Source organism: Gymnodraco acuticeps, unplaced genomic scaffold, assembly GCF_902827175.1.
Source record: "Gymnodraco acuticeps unplaced genomic scaffold, fGymAcu1.1, whole genome shotgun sequence".
Lineage (NCBI taxonomy): Eukaryota > Metazoa > Chordata > Actinopteri > Perciformes > Bathydraconidae > Gymnodraco > Gymnodraco acuticeps.
In genome coordinates, this window is record NW_022992017.1 from 55117 (window position 1) to 70641 (window position 15525).

Below are 15525 nucleotides of genomic sequence, written 5' to 3' on the forward strand. Positions count from 1 at the left end.
GAGAAAGCTCGCGCACCGGTTACGTGTAGGCTATTGTTGTTGTTAGCATCTGGTGCTAGCTAGCTGCGCTAACGGATATAAGGAGCTGTTTCAACAACAAGGTGGAGGAGAGTCCTCTCCTGTCAGACTGAGAGACTGATAACTACAGCTCAGGTGAGGTAAAGGACTCTGCTGAGTGTTTAGATAGTTAACTTAGTTCTCAGTGGGTCTCACGGTTTGGTCACCATTCATGTAAACACATATTTCCATTTGAGGGGGGAGTGATTAGTAAAATATAGATGAATAATAATAAAAAAACGTTAACTGTGAAAAAATGTAAGATAAACTTAAAAAACTTGTTGAGAGCTAAAACTAGTCTTTGCTGCTGCCTCAAAGAGGAGCAGGGGGAGAGGAGGGAGAGGAGAGGAGGGAGAGGAGGGAGAGGAGGGAGACAGGAGAGGCTGATTCAGGAGCACAGACACACTCACAACTATAAGTGAACCAAAAACAAATAAACAAGTTTCAATGTTTTTTCATATTGGATATGGTATGTTATTGGTTATGGCCATGTTCTTATGATTTTATGATTATTTAAATGTATACAGTTCTGTTTCATATAGGTGTAGTCTCTCTCTTTATTTCCCCCTCAAAATGCACCAGATTGATGCATTTAAGTCCAACATTTAAAAAAAAATCTTACCGGGGGAGAACCCCCCTATAGGATTTGAGGTCCACCCCCACTTAAAATATGTTCACATGAATAGGTTCCTAAATAGATTTGCACATTTTTCTAAATAGTAACCCATCTCCATATGTTTATTTTTTGGGAGTAGATTTAGAGGGCTATCACTATGGGCAGCAACGCTGTAAATATTGACAAATAAATCCAGCAAAATGCCACAACAAACTGGTAGTGGCTTGGCTGGGTGTATAATTCCCGGCCTGACTTATTGTCCCAGTCTGGCCCTGCCATGACATAATACTAAGATCGTGACAGCCTCAGGTTATAAAAACAGTTAACCTTTGTTAGTTAACTAATCCTAAGGATGTCATGAGACGATGACGTTTAAACATATACAAGTATAGCTTTCAGAGAGATAAACATGTGACCTTTGTGTGGTAGGCTGCATGGTAAAATGTGTGTGCGTTAAACATGTTTAGGGAAAATGTGTGTGTGTTCATTGCAGTGGCTATATATGCTGTATGATTGTTGCTACTGTGGGGGGCATTTCCGCGACTGGCTGCTGTGTTTGTTTGTTGCAACAACTACATAATAATTACTGATCAGCTATATCTGTGTTTGTGTTTTATTGATTCCTCTCTGTTTCATTCTTTCCTGTTGTGTGAGTGCTGGATCGCCGCAACAAGATGCACAAAGACTTAAATGAATGAACAACAATCACAAAGAGGCCGCGATTCCAAAAGGGTCAGGGGGAATATCTCACACAATGTATCTAAAGACACACAAAGATCCCAAAGATGATTCCAGCCCACAGATATACACAACATGACGAAAACAACCTCAAGACATGTAAAACAACCACAACAGACTACTTAAAACGATCACATAAATGCAGAAAATGTATTAAAAAATATGCAAAAAGACTGAAAGTAGATTTGGTGACACACACCCACTCGCTTGGAGCTTAAAACAGGAACTTAATCTCAACTTTAAATTCACACAATTTAAGTTTTATATCTCTACAACTCCATCTTAGTGACAAAGTCTGTCCACTCCCAGAAACGTTTATCACTTCTCAGGAAGGAAGAGTAATGATGAGAAGGAAACAGACGTTGTGTCAGAGTGGAACATTTTCATGTTGCTGAGCAACAGACAGGAAGCAGGGGGCGGTCTCAGACTCGGGACCTTCACACTCATGTCCAGTAGGTGGCGGTATGCACCTTTAAAGTTCTTTGCAATCCGCCAAAAACCGAGAGGAGAAGAAGGAGAAAATAAGAGGTGAGTGGATTAAACACCTGCAGAGGTTTCATTAAGTGTATTTACACCTCTTAGCTTACAGTTAATCACGAATCAGAAGTTATTTTATTTAACACAACAGCTATAATCTTGGAAGAAAGAAACTCACAAAAAAGCGTTAAAATGTGCGACAAAAATAGTCTGAATCTATCTTTAAAAAAAGGTTAACAGCTACAGTCTAAAAGCTACAGTCTAACAGCTAAAGTCTAACAGCTATCGTCTGAAAGCTATCGGTTAACAGCTATCGTCTAAAAGCTATCGTCTAACGGCTAACGGCTATCGGCTAACAGCTACAGTTATTATTCCAGTTCGGCTCTGGGGGAGTAACAGTTGATATGTAATGCTCAGCTGACTTTATGTTAGTTATTTATTACACCAGTTGTCTTTTAAGACGGTTTGAGTTGTTATGTTGGTGCTCTTTACCATATATATGGTTTTAAATATATGCTAACTAGCTTATTAGCATTGCCATTCATCGTGACGTAGCATTTTTCCCATTGAAATGAATGGGGTTCTTCAGTTAGCAGCTAACGCTAAGCTAAGCGACGGTTTAGCTCATTAGATAAATAGATATACTTTATTTAAATAATGATTTATCTTAAACTGGGAAATGATTGTGTCACAGCAGAAGTGTTTTCAGGCATTACACAAGTTAAGCATATTTAAAAGATGCAATAAGATATCATAAAAATGAAGCATTCGCAGCAAGTTTACACACAGGACACATATCACTAGAGTATCTAAAGAATACACAATATACAGAAAATACTGTATACATGGAGTACATTAAACAGTCTCACTAGCTAATGTTTGCTTTCTGTGTTAACTTAGTGATGGTTAATGACACGGATAGCGTTATAACCGTGGTTCAAACATCCATTAATGTCACTTTCTATGTGAATAAAGTCATTTTAATGAAATAAAAGTGAACAAACTGAGCTGTAAGTTAGAATGTAAGTTGCTACACAGATTATGATGAGTTATATCTAAATATTTGTATTATATTAATAATAATTTACACAGAAAACCAACTTTGTATCGTAATGGTTAAAGTCATTTGCATGTAATGTTAATAACTATCTGACCTTTCTATCATCTTCTCCTCTGCTTAGCATCACATTGACTAAATGGATCAATTTGGAACATGTTTAGGTCACAGCAGCATAGAGATAAGACAAGGCACTGCACATGGTGTGATAAAACACTACATATAAGCATCTAGAAACATATCATTGAATAAACTCTTTGAATTCCTCCTCTTCACTCCTGACAGTTTATGATGAATTATATCTAAATATTTGTATTATATTAATAATGAAGCAGCTCTGTGGTCTTCATCAGGACAGCTGACGAGCAGCATGGAGGAGAAGAAAGAGACCCCTGGAGCTCAGGTCAGTGTGCACTTCATCACAATATATTCCTAATTCCAGCGTTTCCACCAGGCGGGCGTCTTGCCTTCTTTTGACGCCCTTATTCAGCTCGGAACGCCCTATACAGACATAAATAAACCAGCGACTGTATTCGCCATGACACAGACAGTCTGTGGTTTGTACTTGTTTAACTTCTGTCTAGTTTCTGAACAGATATGAAGAGCTGTGAGCTCTGAGGGCTAACAGTAGGGCTGCAACAAACGACTAATTTGATTATTCGGATCGTTAACGTTTTAACTGTACTACTACTGATATCGATACTGCTTATCGATCCGGTCCTTTTAATGATAGTATTAACGGTTCTTTTGACAAGAAATAAGGTAAACTAACTAAACAAATTGTGAACAAAACTAACATTGCTTTTTATTTTAATTAAATGCATAATATTTCACATCAAAAGAAACAACAATGTTTTAACAAATCGTATTAAATAATGTGATGACAGAACTGTAAACAGAATAGCTGAAACTTTAACAAAATAAATAACTCAGTTTCCTCTAATCATTAACCTATGTTTTTATAACTGAGTTAACTCCGTGTGTTGCAGCTAGCATACATAACACCTGACGTGGAAACGTTATTCGTGGACGGGGCTACAGAGCTGCTAGAAAGACAGTGGAACCCGGTGCATTCCTCCGTCTGGATGTGGAGCACTTTTGATAAATGTTTAGACACATTGCTCGTGTTACCGCCCTTACATGATAAACTGTTATTGCACTTTTGGTAACGAGCATTGTCCACATCGAGACGGGTAAAGTTTAACCACACTTCGGAGCGCGTTCTCTCCGCCATCTCCTCCGTGTGTGTGTGTGTGTTGCATGCATGTAGCAGCTGCGTGTGTGTGTAAACTGCCCCGCCCCCTCGCAAGCAGGCGGGGGAGAGATCTCTCGTCTGAATTGGGAAGATCGAAATACATTATAGAAGCATTTTGTAGTCATATTGCATATTAGAAACGGAGTTGGCGACACTAATACTGCAATATAATGTTTATGTAGCGATAATACATATGACATATGTTTTAAATGTCTCCTGTACCGATAAAAAAGAGCGATAACGTTGGAGCTTAACGGGGTGTAGAACACATGTGATGACGTCACCAACGAATCGACGATTGAATTAGTTGCCAACTAATTTGGTAATCGATTAAGTCGATTAGTTGTTGCACCCCTAGCTAACGGCTGATGTTGGTTTTGTGGTTCACATTGTTTTGTGGTTCACATTGTAATAACAATAACTCATCTCTCTCGTTCAGATTAATATTGTCGGATTTTTTGAGTGTTCTTTTTCTGCTTTGCCAAACGCCACTGTGTCAAATGTCCTATTAGAGTTGCCGTATGGAGTTGTCAAATATGGCGGACCATCTCGCACATGCGCACTGCAGATAGGGCAGGGCTGCAGATCGGGTAGTGACACACATTGAAGATAACGTCACGGCTGCGCCTACACTGGCTCAACGCTAACTTTTAAAAGTGGTTGCCAGGCTGAACAAAAGAATGTTCAAATGCTTTACAATAAGTAATGAACACACTTATTTGAAACTAAAGTGGTAGTAAACTTGTCCCTCAATTGCTGGTATACAAAATACCAGTAGTGCAGCTGTTGTTCTTCACAGATCCCTCACAAATGAATTGAGCAAGTCACTAGTTTCTTGGTCATCCGTTGTCTCCCTTTCAAATGTGGGTTTTCTTGACCTCTGTGCTGACCCCCACCATAGATCCATTGGCCCTTCAGCATTGAAGTCTTGACCTTTGTGCTGACCCCCACCATAGATCCATTGGCCCTTCAGCATTGAAGTCTTGACCTTTGTGCTGACCCCCACCATAGATCCATTGGCCCTTCAGCATTGAAGTCTTGACCTCTGTGCTGACCCCCACCATAGATCCATTGGCCCTTCAGCATTGAAGTCTTGACCTTTGTGCTGACCCCCACCATAGATCCATTGGCCCTTCAGCATTGAAGTCTTGACCTCTGTGCTGACCCCCACCATAGATCCATTGGCCCTTCAGCATTGAAGTCTTGACCTCTGTGCTGACCCCCACCATAGATCCATTGGCCCTTCAGCATTGAAGTCTTGACCTCTGTGCTGACCCCCACCATAGATCCATTGGCCCTTCAGCATTGAAGTCTTGACCTTTGTGCTGACCCCCACCATAGATCCATTGGCCCTTCAGCATTGAAGTCTTGACCTCTGTGCTGACCCCCACCATAGATCCATTGGCCCTTCAGCATTGAAGTCTTGACCTCTGTGCTGACCCCCACCATAGATCCATTGGCCCTTCAGCATTGAAGTCTTGGATTGGCCAGACTAATACATTTCTAATGTTAAATAAATGAAAACCATTCACAGTTAAGAATTAGATATTAATTATTAATGCTGTAAATTACCTTTAAATATGTCTAACTATATTTAAAATGTGTTACCTTTTTATAGAAGTGATTATATTTGTATGCCAATATTTTTTCCTAGGTAAAGTTTCGTTTAGCACTTTTATTTTGGTAGTAATAAGATCAGGACTCTTATTTTGAAGGAACTTTTACCGGAAATGAATGCACAACAGAGCAGAATGTACTTATATATTTCGCCTCCCAAGACTTTACACATTTCCTCTTTGCCTTTGTTCAGGTTCATCTTGCGCTTTATCAGTTGAATCACTTTGAACATTCGTTTGAGATGTTGACGGGTTGGCCGAACTTTTTACCCCACAGTCAAACAACTTAATTTGCTTCGCCATTTTTTGTCAAACAAACGGCACACGGCGCACGCGAGTAAACGTGCATCGCTTTCTGGCTCCTTAATCACACCAATGCAATGCAACTTAAGTATCAGGCTCCGACTGGTCACAACAATAATTAAATATCACTCTTAATACAACAAATATTTAACATTTATCTATTTTGGGGTGCACATTTAGCTGTTTGCTGTCCTTATTTCTTATGCTAGAAACTGGTTGCCACTGATGGCAACCAAAGGCCAAGAAGTGGTTGACATTTTTTCTGAATGGTTGCCAATGGCAACCGTTACTGTCGAGCCCTGACTGCATTACTATAGTTACTGCCCCAGTTCCTAAACTGTATTGGAAACGCATCATAAAGTGAGCCTGGCCTACCAAGGCCTACCAAGGCCTACTAAGGCCTAACTATGCCGTACTAAGCCGTACGAGGCCCTGCAGTGGAAATGCGCCATAAGTGGATGTCATTGAAGACCTTTACAAGAGCAGTCTCAGTGCTGTGGTTTGGACGAAAGCCTGACTGGAACACATCCAAACAGTTATTTAAATGCAAGAAATGACTCAACTGTTGAAAAACTACTTTTTCAATGATTTTACCTAGAAATGGGAGGTTTGATATGGGCCTGTAATTGTTCATTACTGAAGCATCTAGATATTCTTTTTTTAAGAGCGGGTTAATGACTGCAGTTTTCAGGGCCTGTGGAAAAATACCTGAGTGAAGAGATTTGTTTACTATATGAAGTAGATCTGAGGCCATGCAAGGAAAAACATCTTGGAAAAATCCTGTTGGAATAATATCAAGGCAGCAGGAGGAGGATTTCAGAAGTTGAATAATGTCCTCTTGGTTTTTATCATTAATCTGATGGAATTGTGTCATGGTGTTTGAATTGATGTTAAGTGGACATAGGGACAAAACATTTGCTGTACCTGATGCAGAGGCACTGACTGCTTGTCTGATTTTCAGAATGGGGGGGATACTGACACTGTAGGGTTTGTTAGTCTGTCGACGGTAGCAATGGCAATGATGTCAGAGATGAAAGACTGTCGTGCGTTTTTCAATTTCAAATTATAAAAGCCAAGTCTCTCTTTTATAGATTTCAAAGTGAACCTGGAGATTTGTTTTTCTTCACCTGCGTTCAGCTTTTCGACACTCTATTTTTTCTGTTTTCACGGTCTTGGCCTTTCTCCATGGAGATCTTTTCTTGCCAGTCACTTCCTTTACCTTAGTTGGAGCAATGGCATCTATAATATTTTTTATTTTTGAATTAAAATGATTTAACTGAGATGTTAGCAGGGGCAAGTGTGGAAGAAACATTCTGAGTAAACATTTCCCTAGTGTTTTCAGTTAAATATCGCTTTGTGGTTACCTCTTTTTGAACATTTCTGTGAACAGAAATAGAGCTCTCAAAGGAATGATCAGAGAGTGCAACATCAGTCACCACAACCTCAGAGATATTCAGAGCCTTTGAGATAATTAAGTCCAGAGTGTGCCCCTTATTGTGCGTGGGCTCCGTCACATGCTGAGTCAGTCCATAGTTATCAAGAACACAAAATAGTTATTTTGCCCCTCTGTCCTGGGGGTTGTCAACATGGATGTTAAAATCACCAACAATGACTAGACGGCCAAAGTTAATACACACTATAGACAGCAGTTCAGTAAAGTCATCAAAAGAAGCTAAAAGAAGCTAGTAAAGAGTACAGCTGAACTCCCGCAGCCCTGGGGGGCCCCTACATTGGTTGTGACGGCAGATAATAATAATAATAATAATAATAAATGATATTTATATAGCGCCTTTCAAGGGACCCAAGGTCGCTGTACATGGTGGACAAACAAAACAAACAGACAATCAACGGGCAAACCAAATAAATAAATAAAGGAAGCCAGGGGACCAGAAAAGGGCTAGGGCTCGAAGGCCAGGGTGAACAGGTGTGTTTTTAGTGATAATTTTAAGATATCCAGGGAGGCAGCATTACGGATCTCGGCAGGAAGTGCATTCCAGAGGGTGGGGGCCGCAACACTGAATGCCCTGTCACCAACAGTTCGGAGGCGAGAGCGGGGGATGGAGAGCAGGCCCGTGTCTGAGGACCGCAGACTCCGAGAAGGGGTGTAGGGATGGAGGAGGTCCGATAAGTACTGGGGGGCGAGGGTATGGAGGGATTTGTCCGTGAGGATGAGTGTTTTGTATTGAATCCGGGACTTGACCGGCAGCCAATGTAGGTGGATGAGGGTGGGGGTGATATGGTGCCATGGCTTGGTGTGGGTGAGAAGCCTGGCAGCAGAGTTCTGGACATATTGGAGCCTATCCAGGGTTTTGCTGGGAACCCCGGACAGGACTCCATTGCAATAGTCCAGACGGGATGTAATGAAGGCGTGTACCAGGGTTTCTGCCACAGAGTCGGAGAGAGAAGTCCGGATTCTGGCAATGTTTTTTAGGTGGTAGAAGGCGGATTTGGTGACAGCTTTGACATGCGCCTGGAAAGAGAGGGTGGTGTCCAGGATGACTCCCAGGTTGCGGACTTCAGTGGACGGGGAGATAGAGCAGCCGTCAATGGAGAGAAGCAGGTCTCCAACCTTCTGGAGCTGCGTCTTGGGAGCCACAATCATGAGCTCTGTTTTATTGCTGTTGATTTTGAGCAGGTTTGATGACATCCAGTTTTTTATGTCCTGTAGGCAGTTGACAAGGGATTGAGGGGGGAGCTGAGTGGACGGTTTGGTGGAGAGATAGAGCTGTGTGTCATCAGCATAAGAGTGAAAGCTGAGACCATGTTGGCGGATGATTTGACCAAGTGGGAGCATGTAGATATTGAATAGGAGGGGTCCAAGCACAGAGCCTTGAGGTACACCTTGGTTGACTGGGGCGGGAGGGGAGCTGCAGTCACTGATGGTGACAAAGTGTTTCCTGTTAGACAAGTAGGACTCGAACCAGGCAAGAGCTGTGTCACTGAGGCCAAGGTAGTCAGACAGGCGGCTGAGGAGGATGGAATGGGATATGGTATCGAAGGCTGCTGAGAGGTCCAGGAGGATGAGAATGCTGATGAGGCCAGAATCAGATGCGATGAGGAGGTCGTTTGTGATTTTGATGAGGGCAGTCTCAGTACTGTGATATGGTCTGAAGCCAGACTGGAGGGGTTCGTAGAGCTCATGCAGTGACATGTGGTGTTGCAGTTGTGCGGCAACTGCTCTTTCCAGGATCTTGCTCACGAATGGGAGGTTTGAGATCGGCCGGTGGTTGTTGAGGTCCTCCGGGTCCAAGCCAGGCTTCTTCAGGATTGGAGAGACTGAGGCAGTTTTGAGGCAGGGTGGGACTGTGCCAGAAGACAGGGACAAGTTCACAATGTCAACAATTATGGGGCAGATGGTGGATAGAGCTGCCTTGACCAAGGCTGTGGGCATGGGGTAAAGAGAGCAGGTCGATGTCTTGGCCTTAGTAATCAGCTTGGTAATTTGGATGACATCCACTGGGGAGAAGGTGGAGAGGCAACACCTAGGTGGACGAGTAATACCTTGTGGCTGGGGTGCGGTTGAAGTAGGTGGGGGGCCAGGCACCAGAAGCTGCTGGTGGATGGAATCAACTTTTGCCTGGAAGAAATCCAGAAACTTCGAGCAGAGATCAAGAGCACCTGGGGGATGGGGGGGGATCAAGGGGGCGGAGAAGCCGGTTTATGGTTGAGAACAGCATTCTCGGTTGGGATTGTTGGATGCCAATGAGGGTGGAGTAGTAGGAAGACCTAGCCAGGGAGAGGGCTTCTTTGTAGACCTTTACATGGTCCTGGTATGCTTCGTGGTGGACGGCGAGGTCAGTTCTTGTTTTGAGTCTCTCTAGCCGACGACCAGAAGCCTTCAGGGCGCGGAGTTCAGTGGTGAACCAAGGGGCCGAACGGGTGAAGGAGACAGTCCGGGTTTTGAGGGGGGCTAGAGAGTCAAGGCTGAGGGATAGAGCTGAGTTGTAGCGAGCAACCAGGCCATCCACAGTGGTGGTAAGGGGAATGGAGGCTAGGTGCACTGCTATCATGCTGGTCAGGGCTGGTGCACTCAGTGATTTTGTGTTTCTGAATGTGATGGTGCGTTTTGCACGCTGAGTGGGCAGGGGGACAGGAACAGTAAAGAGTATGGCAAGATGGTCCGCAACAGCTAGGTCCAGGCACTGGAGATGGGAGGGAGGGGTGCCTATAGAGCACACTAGGTCCAGCGTGTGACCTTTGGTGTGGGTGGAACCTTGGACGTGCTGTGTGATGTTGAAGCAGTCGAGTAGTGTGAGAAATTCAGAGGCAAAGGTGCATGTACTAGAGTCGACATGGATGTTAAAGTCACCAAGCAGTAATGTGGATGGAGACCTGGAGCAGACACAGGTGAGCAGCTCAGCGAACTCAGACATGAAGATGGCGGAGGCTTTGGGGGGGCGGTATATGAGGACAACCTGTAGCTGTGATGAACCAGCCAGAGAAAAGGCGATACACTCAAACGAGGTTGTATTTACCACAGCTAGTTGTTTTATCGGGATTTCTGCTCTGTGGATAACAGCCAGCCCACCACCCCGACCCAGGGAGCGGGGCTTCTGTAGGTAAATATAGCCTGGGGGTGTGGCTTGGTTTAAGGTGAAAAAGTCTTGTTGATTTTGCCAGGTCTCCGTTAGGCAAACAAAGTCCGTTTTCCTATCAGTGATGATGTCCTGAATGAGTGGTGCTTTATTATTGAGGGAGCGGGTATTCAGCAGCATGAATGTGGGGGCGTTGCTACTGGATGCTGGTGGTGTGAGCAGAATGACACGGTCGACACAAACCAGGGCCTTCAGATTGCCAATGCACGTGCGAGGTTTGTTGTGATGACGTAGGGAGGCAGGGACGGTCGCGCAGGACCAGCTGGAGAGAGGCTCCGACCCAGCGACAACAAACCTACGCCGAGAGCCTCTATGGATGTACTGGGGTCTGCTACGTAACAGCCCAAGCTTGTTGATGACTGCTAAGCAGAGATGTTCACAAGTCTTTTTTTGCAAGTCCAAGTCAAGTCTCAAGTCTTTGGTCACGAGTCCAAGTCAAGTCTCAAGTCTTTGTGGGGTGAGACTTGATCAAGTCTCAAGTCTTTGGTCACGAGTCCAACTCTCAGGTCTCTAAAAAATAAAAGTCTCATGTCTCTTCTGGTTGTAATAAGCCTTCTATTGTCTGCTGCTATCCAGTCTGTTAAGAATACTGCACAGCTATATCTAAGAAATTCAAAGCATTTACTGTATTATTATCACTCCTATATCTATTAGCATACAGTATCAGTACTGATTAGTTGTTTGTTATATGATCACTTTAAACAGGCTATTGCAATGCAATATGAGGACAAACATCACAGTTTAGCTAAATGCAAACAACTTATAAGCAAAACACTTCAGAATCAAAAATCAGTATCACAAATACTTTATTAATCCCCCGTAGGGAAACTGTGTTAAAAGTACTTAAAAGTAAACATTTGTTCTGTGCCATTTGCAACTAAAAAACTATTGCTGCAATATTATCTGAAATATACTGAACTGGTGATATTAAAACATGACCTGTTCCAAAAGAGATATCTACCATTAACACCATTTACCAGCCAAATGCTGGTAATCATGCAAGTGGCTGGTGCTGTATGTTGCACGCACCAGCCAAACATAACAATGGCAATCTATTGAGTGGCTGGTAACATTTCAACATTCACTAGGCTAGCCATTTGGCCAGTGGACAAAAATGTTCAAATGTGACCTCTGCAACCGTATTGTTTAATTACACTGGGTCTCTAATTACATCTTTTAAGTCTACTATAAATAAACATATTCCTCTATCCTCTCACTCAAACCCAGTGTAATGGTAACCTGATAAACCTGTAACATTAACGTTACGTGGTCAACAATAAACCTGTAACCTGCCTATAAACCGACAGATGTATGTATGTATGTAACTATGTATTTTTCTACGTTTAACGTTAGCCAGTAGATGGTGGCAGCGGAACGTAATGATTAACGTTACCGACCTTTATGTCATGTCAAGAGTTGGATGTCAACGCCACTCAACGCAAACAAGTGTGACAAGCAAACATTCACTCCTCTTTTCAAATATTCAGTTACAAAGCTAGTAGCAAGCTAAGTTAACATTACATAGCTGATGCTGAGCTAAACATGTTTGCTAACCGTCCATATGCGTTAATGTGACTGACCTCTCCGGGTGAGTTTTCAAGTGCCTGATGAAATTTGACGTTGTTGCAGAGATGGGGACTCGAGTCTGTGACTCGGACTCGAGTCGCACTTAAGTCGCACACACAGAGACTTCAGACTTGACTTGGACTCCTGCTCAAAAGACTTCGGACTCGACTTGGACTCGTGTTTTGTGACTCGTGAACAATCATTGTGTTTTCTATTTTTGGCGTATTAAAGGTGGTAAGTTTGAGAAACCGGCTCGAGATCGCTAGAATTTGAAAATACACAACCGGAGAAAATCTGCCACTTCCTCACAGAGCCCCTCCTCCAACACACACGAACGCGCACATGACCAATGAGGGCACGAGATAAGTTTGTGCCCCGATGGGAGGCTGACAGGCAGGTAGGCCATCCAGTTACTTTAGCCGGGCCGGCTATCGGGATGTTAAGAGCATTCCATGGAATATAACAAAGTGTATCTCGAGCCGGTTTCTCAAACTTACCTACCCCACCTTTAACATTAACATTAACATCATGGTAACACCATGGGGGGGGGGTTTTCGGTTAACGCGAGTGCGACCACTGCTCCCAAGCCCTGTTGTTGCCATTTTATTTTCTGTTAAATAAGGTTAGTTAGAGACCATGAGTTAGACCCGAGTCTTCCTGACAGTTCATAGTGTGCCGCTGCCCGGTGTAATTCAAATCTACCGCCGCGCGCACCACAGACACACAGCTGCTGCCCAGCCGCAGCACCGGAAATGGATCTGCTGGGAGAAAAACTGACTATCAGAAATGTAACGTTATCTTTGATAATATTTCGTCTCCTCATTTTTCGTCAACGAAAGTAAAGAGAGATTTTGGCATAGTTTTTATTTAGTAAACTACATTTTTGTCTCGTCACTTTTCGTCAACGATATTGCATGATGATTTCGTTGCAGTTATTGTTTACTGCCGTTGGTCTCGTCATCGTCTCGTTTTCGTCATGGAAAAAAAGGTCGTTGACGAACATATTTCCTCATAGTTTTAGTCAACGAAATTAACACTACTGTATACCAGAGGTGGGAGTAAGTCATACATGTGCAAGTCTCAAGTTACTGGGGTGAGAGTCAAGCAAGTCAAGTCCTACGAAATCCTGATGAATAACCCCAGTTTAAATCAGTTAAAAGACAGTGGTTATGAAACTAGAGTTTTATTTTCAACATTAACAATAATGGAGAGTGGGGTTCTGAAATCATAATGTGTGTGTGTGTGTGTGTGTGTGTGTGTGTGTGTGTGTGTGTGTGTGTGTGTGTGTGTGTGTGTGTGTGTGTGTGTGTGTGTGTGTGTGTGTGTGGTGTGTGTGTGTGTGTGGTGTGTGTGTGTGTGTGTGTGTGTGTGTTGTGTGTGTGTGTGTGTGTGTGTGTGTGTGTGTGTGTGGTGTGTGTGTGTGTGTGTGTGTGTGTGTGTGTGTGTGTGTGTGTGGTTCTAATGAAGGTAAACACAGTGAAGGCACTGCTCTTCTCAGATTCTGCTGAGTTACACTTTACTGCCTCCTGGTGCTGCAGAGATTTCATGAAGTGAAGGAGGTTTCCTTCTATAAAACAAGCTGTGGGCAGCAGATACTGTGAGAGTCACAGACATGAATACATAGGTCAAGGAAGACTGGTTCACACACTCTCCTGTTTTGCGATCCGGTGCTTGAACAAATAACTCTACACCCCTGGCCGAAATGACAGAGTTTGAAATATATCTCAAATAATGTATGTATTTCCCCACATAAACAAAACAGTCTGCAATGAAACTGCTGTCTCTTGTGCGCTCCACTTCCTACTTTCTCCTGCGAACGAGAAGAGACTTTCTCTCTCTTTTTTTTTTCTTTCATTGCCCTCTAGCGACTTCGTACAATAAAAAAACAAATGCATATATTTTATTTTAAAAAGTAAAGTCCTTTCGAGTCATCTGTCTCAAGCCTAAGTCAAGTCTCAAGTCATGAATACCAAGTCAAAGTCGAGTCTTTTATCAATGTTAGTCAAGCAAGTCTCAAGTCAAAAAATATAAGAGTTAAGTCATGTGACTCGAGTCCCCCACCTCTGGTATATACTTTGGTTAGTATATTGCTGTATTACTGTATCAAAAATAATACAAATATAATAAACACAAACAGATAAGTAGTATTTTGTTATCTCAAGATTTATATTAAGTGAATTTTTATTGTGTTAACTTGTGTATTTATGCTTTTTAGATTGACTTTCTCTCTTTCTCTGTCCGTCTGTTCTAGAAACCGAAAGGAAAAGAAAGACATCACAGCTGTCAGCAATGTGACCAATCCTTTACAACATCTAGAAATTTAAAGCGCCACCTGCATGTTCACACTGGAGAAAAACGGTACGGCTGTGAAGAGTGTGGGAAAACTTTCACTCAATCAGGTAATCTCAAAATACATCAACGTATTCACACAGGAGAAAAACCGTACAACTGTGAAGAGTGTGGGAAAACTTTCGCTCATTCAAGTTCTCTCGAAACACATCACCGTATTCACACTGGAGAAAAACCATACAACTGTGAAGAGTGTGGGACAACTTTCGCTACATCAGGTGCTCTCAAAACACATCACCGTATTCACACTGGAGAAAAACCGTACAACTGTGAAGAGTGTGGGAAAACTTTCGCTTGTTCAAGTAATCTCAAAACACATCAACGTATTCACACTGGAGAAAAACCGTACAGCTGTGAAGAGTGTGGGACAACTTTCGCTACATCAGGTGCTCTCAAAACACATCACCGTATTCACACTGGAGAAAAACCGTACAGCTGTGAAGAGTGTGGGAAAACTTTCGCTCGTTCAGGTTCTCTCACAACACATCACCGTATTCACACTGGAGAAAAACCATACTGGTGTGAAGAGTGTGGGAAAATGTTCACTACATCAGGTGCTCTCAAAACACATCTTCGTGTTCACTGCAATTAAGCATATTTAGTTTTTTCAGTTTACAATAAACAATTCCCATCTATTGGCCATGTGTTGGGTAATCCTTTTTTCCATTACAGATCCCATCCCAACAGCGCCATCTGTTGACGTAACGTCAGAATTGACAGGCATAATGTTCACTGTTCCTTTAAGTTTAGTTTTCTGGCTGTCCATCTGCCGAACAGCTGACATTATTGCAGCATTAAATCCAAGCCATTGTCCAATACAGCTTATGTATCCAATATACAATCCAGTTGTAATGCTGCTCATACATGCATGCACACAACAGTCTATGGGGCAGCAA

General features: G+C 42.8%; 1 protein-coding gene across 1 annotated transcript in view; it reads left to right on the forward strand.

The window, feature by feature from the left end:
• LOC117536527 (zinc finger protein 761-like) overlaps window positions 1-15164 on the forward strand; it is a gene marked incomplete at both ends in the record, with an annotated part of 39232 nt that extends 24068 nt beyond the window's left edge. The window contains one exon of the mRNA XM_034201433.1: window positions 14680-15164. Coding sequence (XP_034057324.1) covers window positions 14680-15164 — 485 coding nt within the window. The remainder of the gene's footprint in view (window positions 1-14679) is intronic.
• Between the last annotated feature and the right edge of the window lie 361 nt (window positions 15165-15525).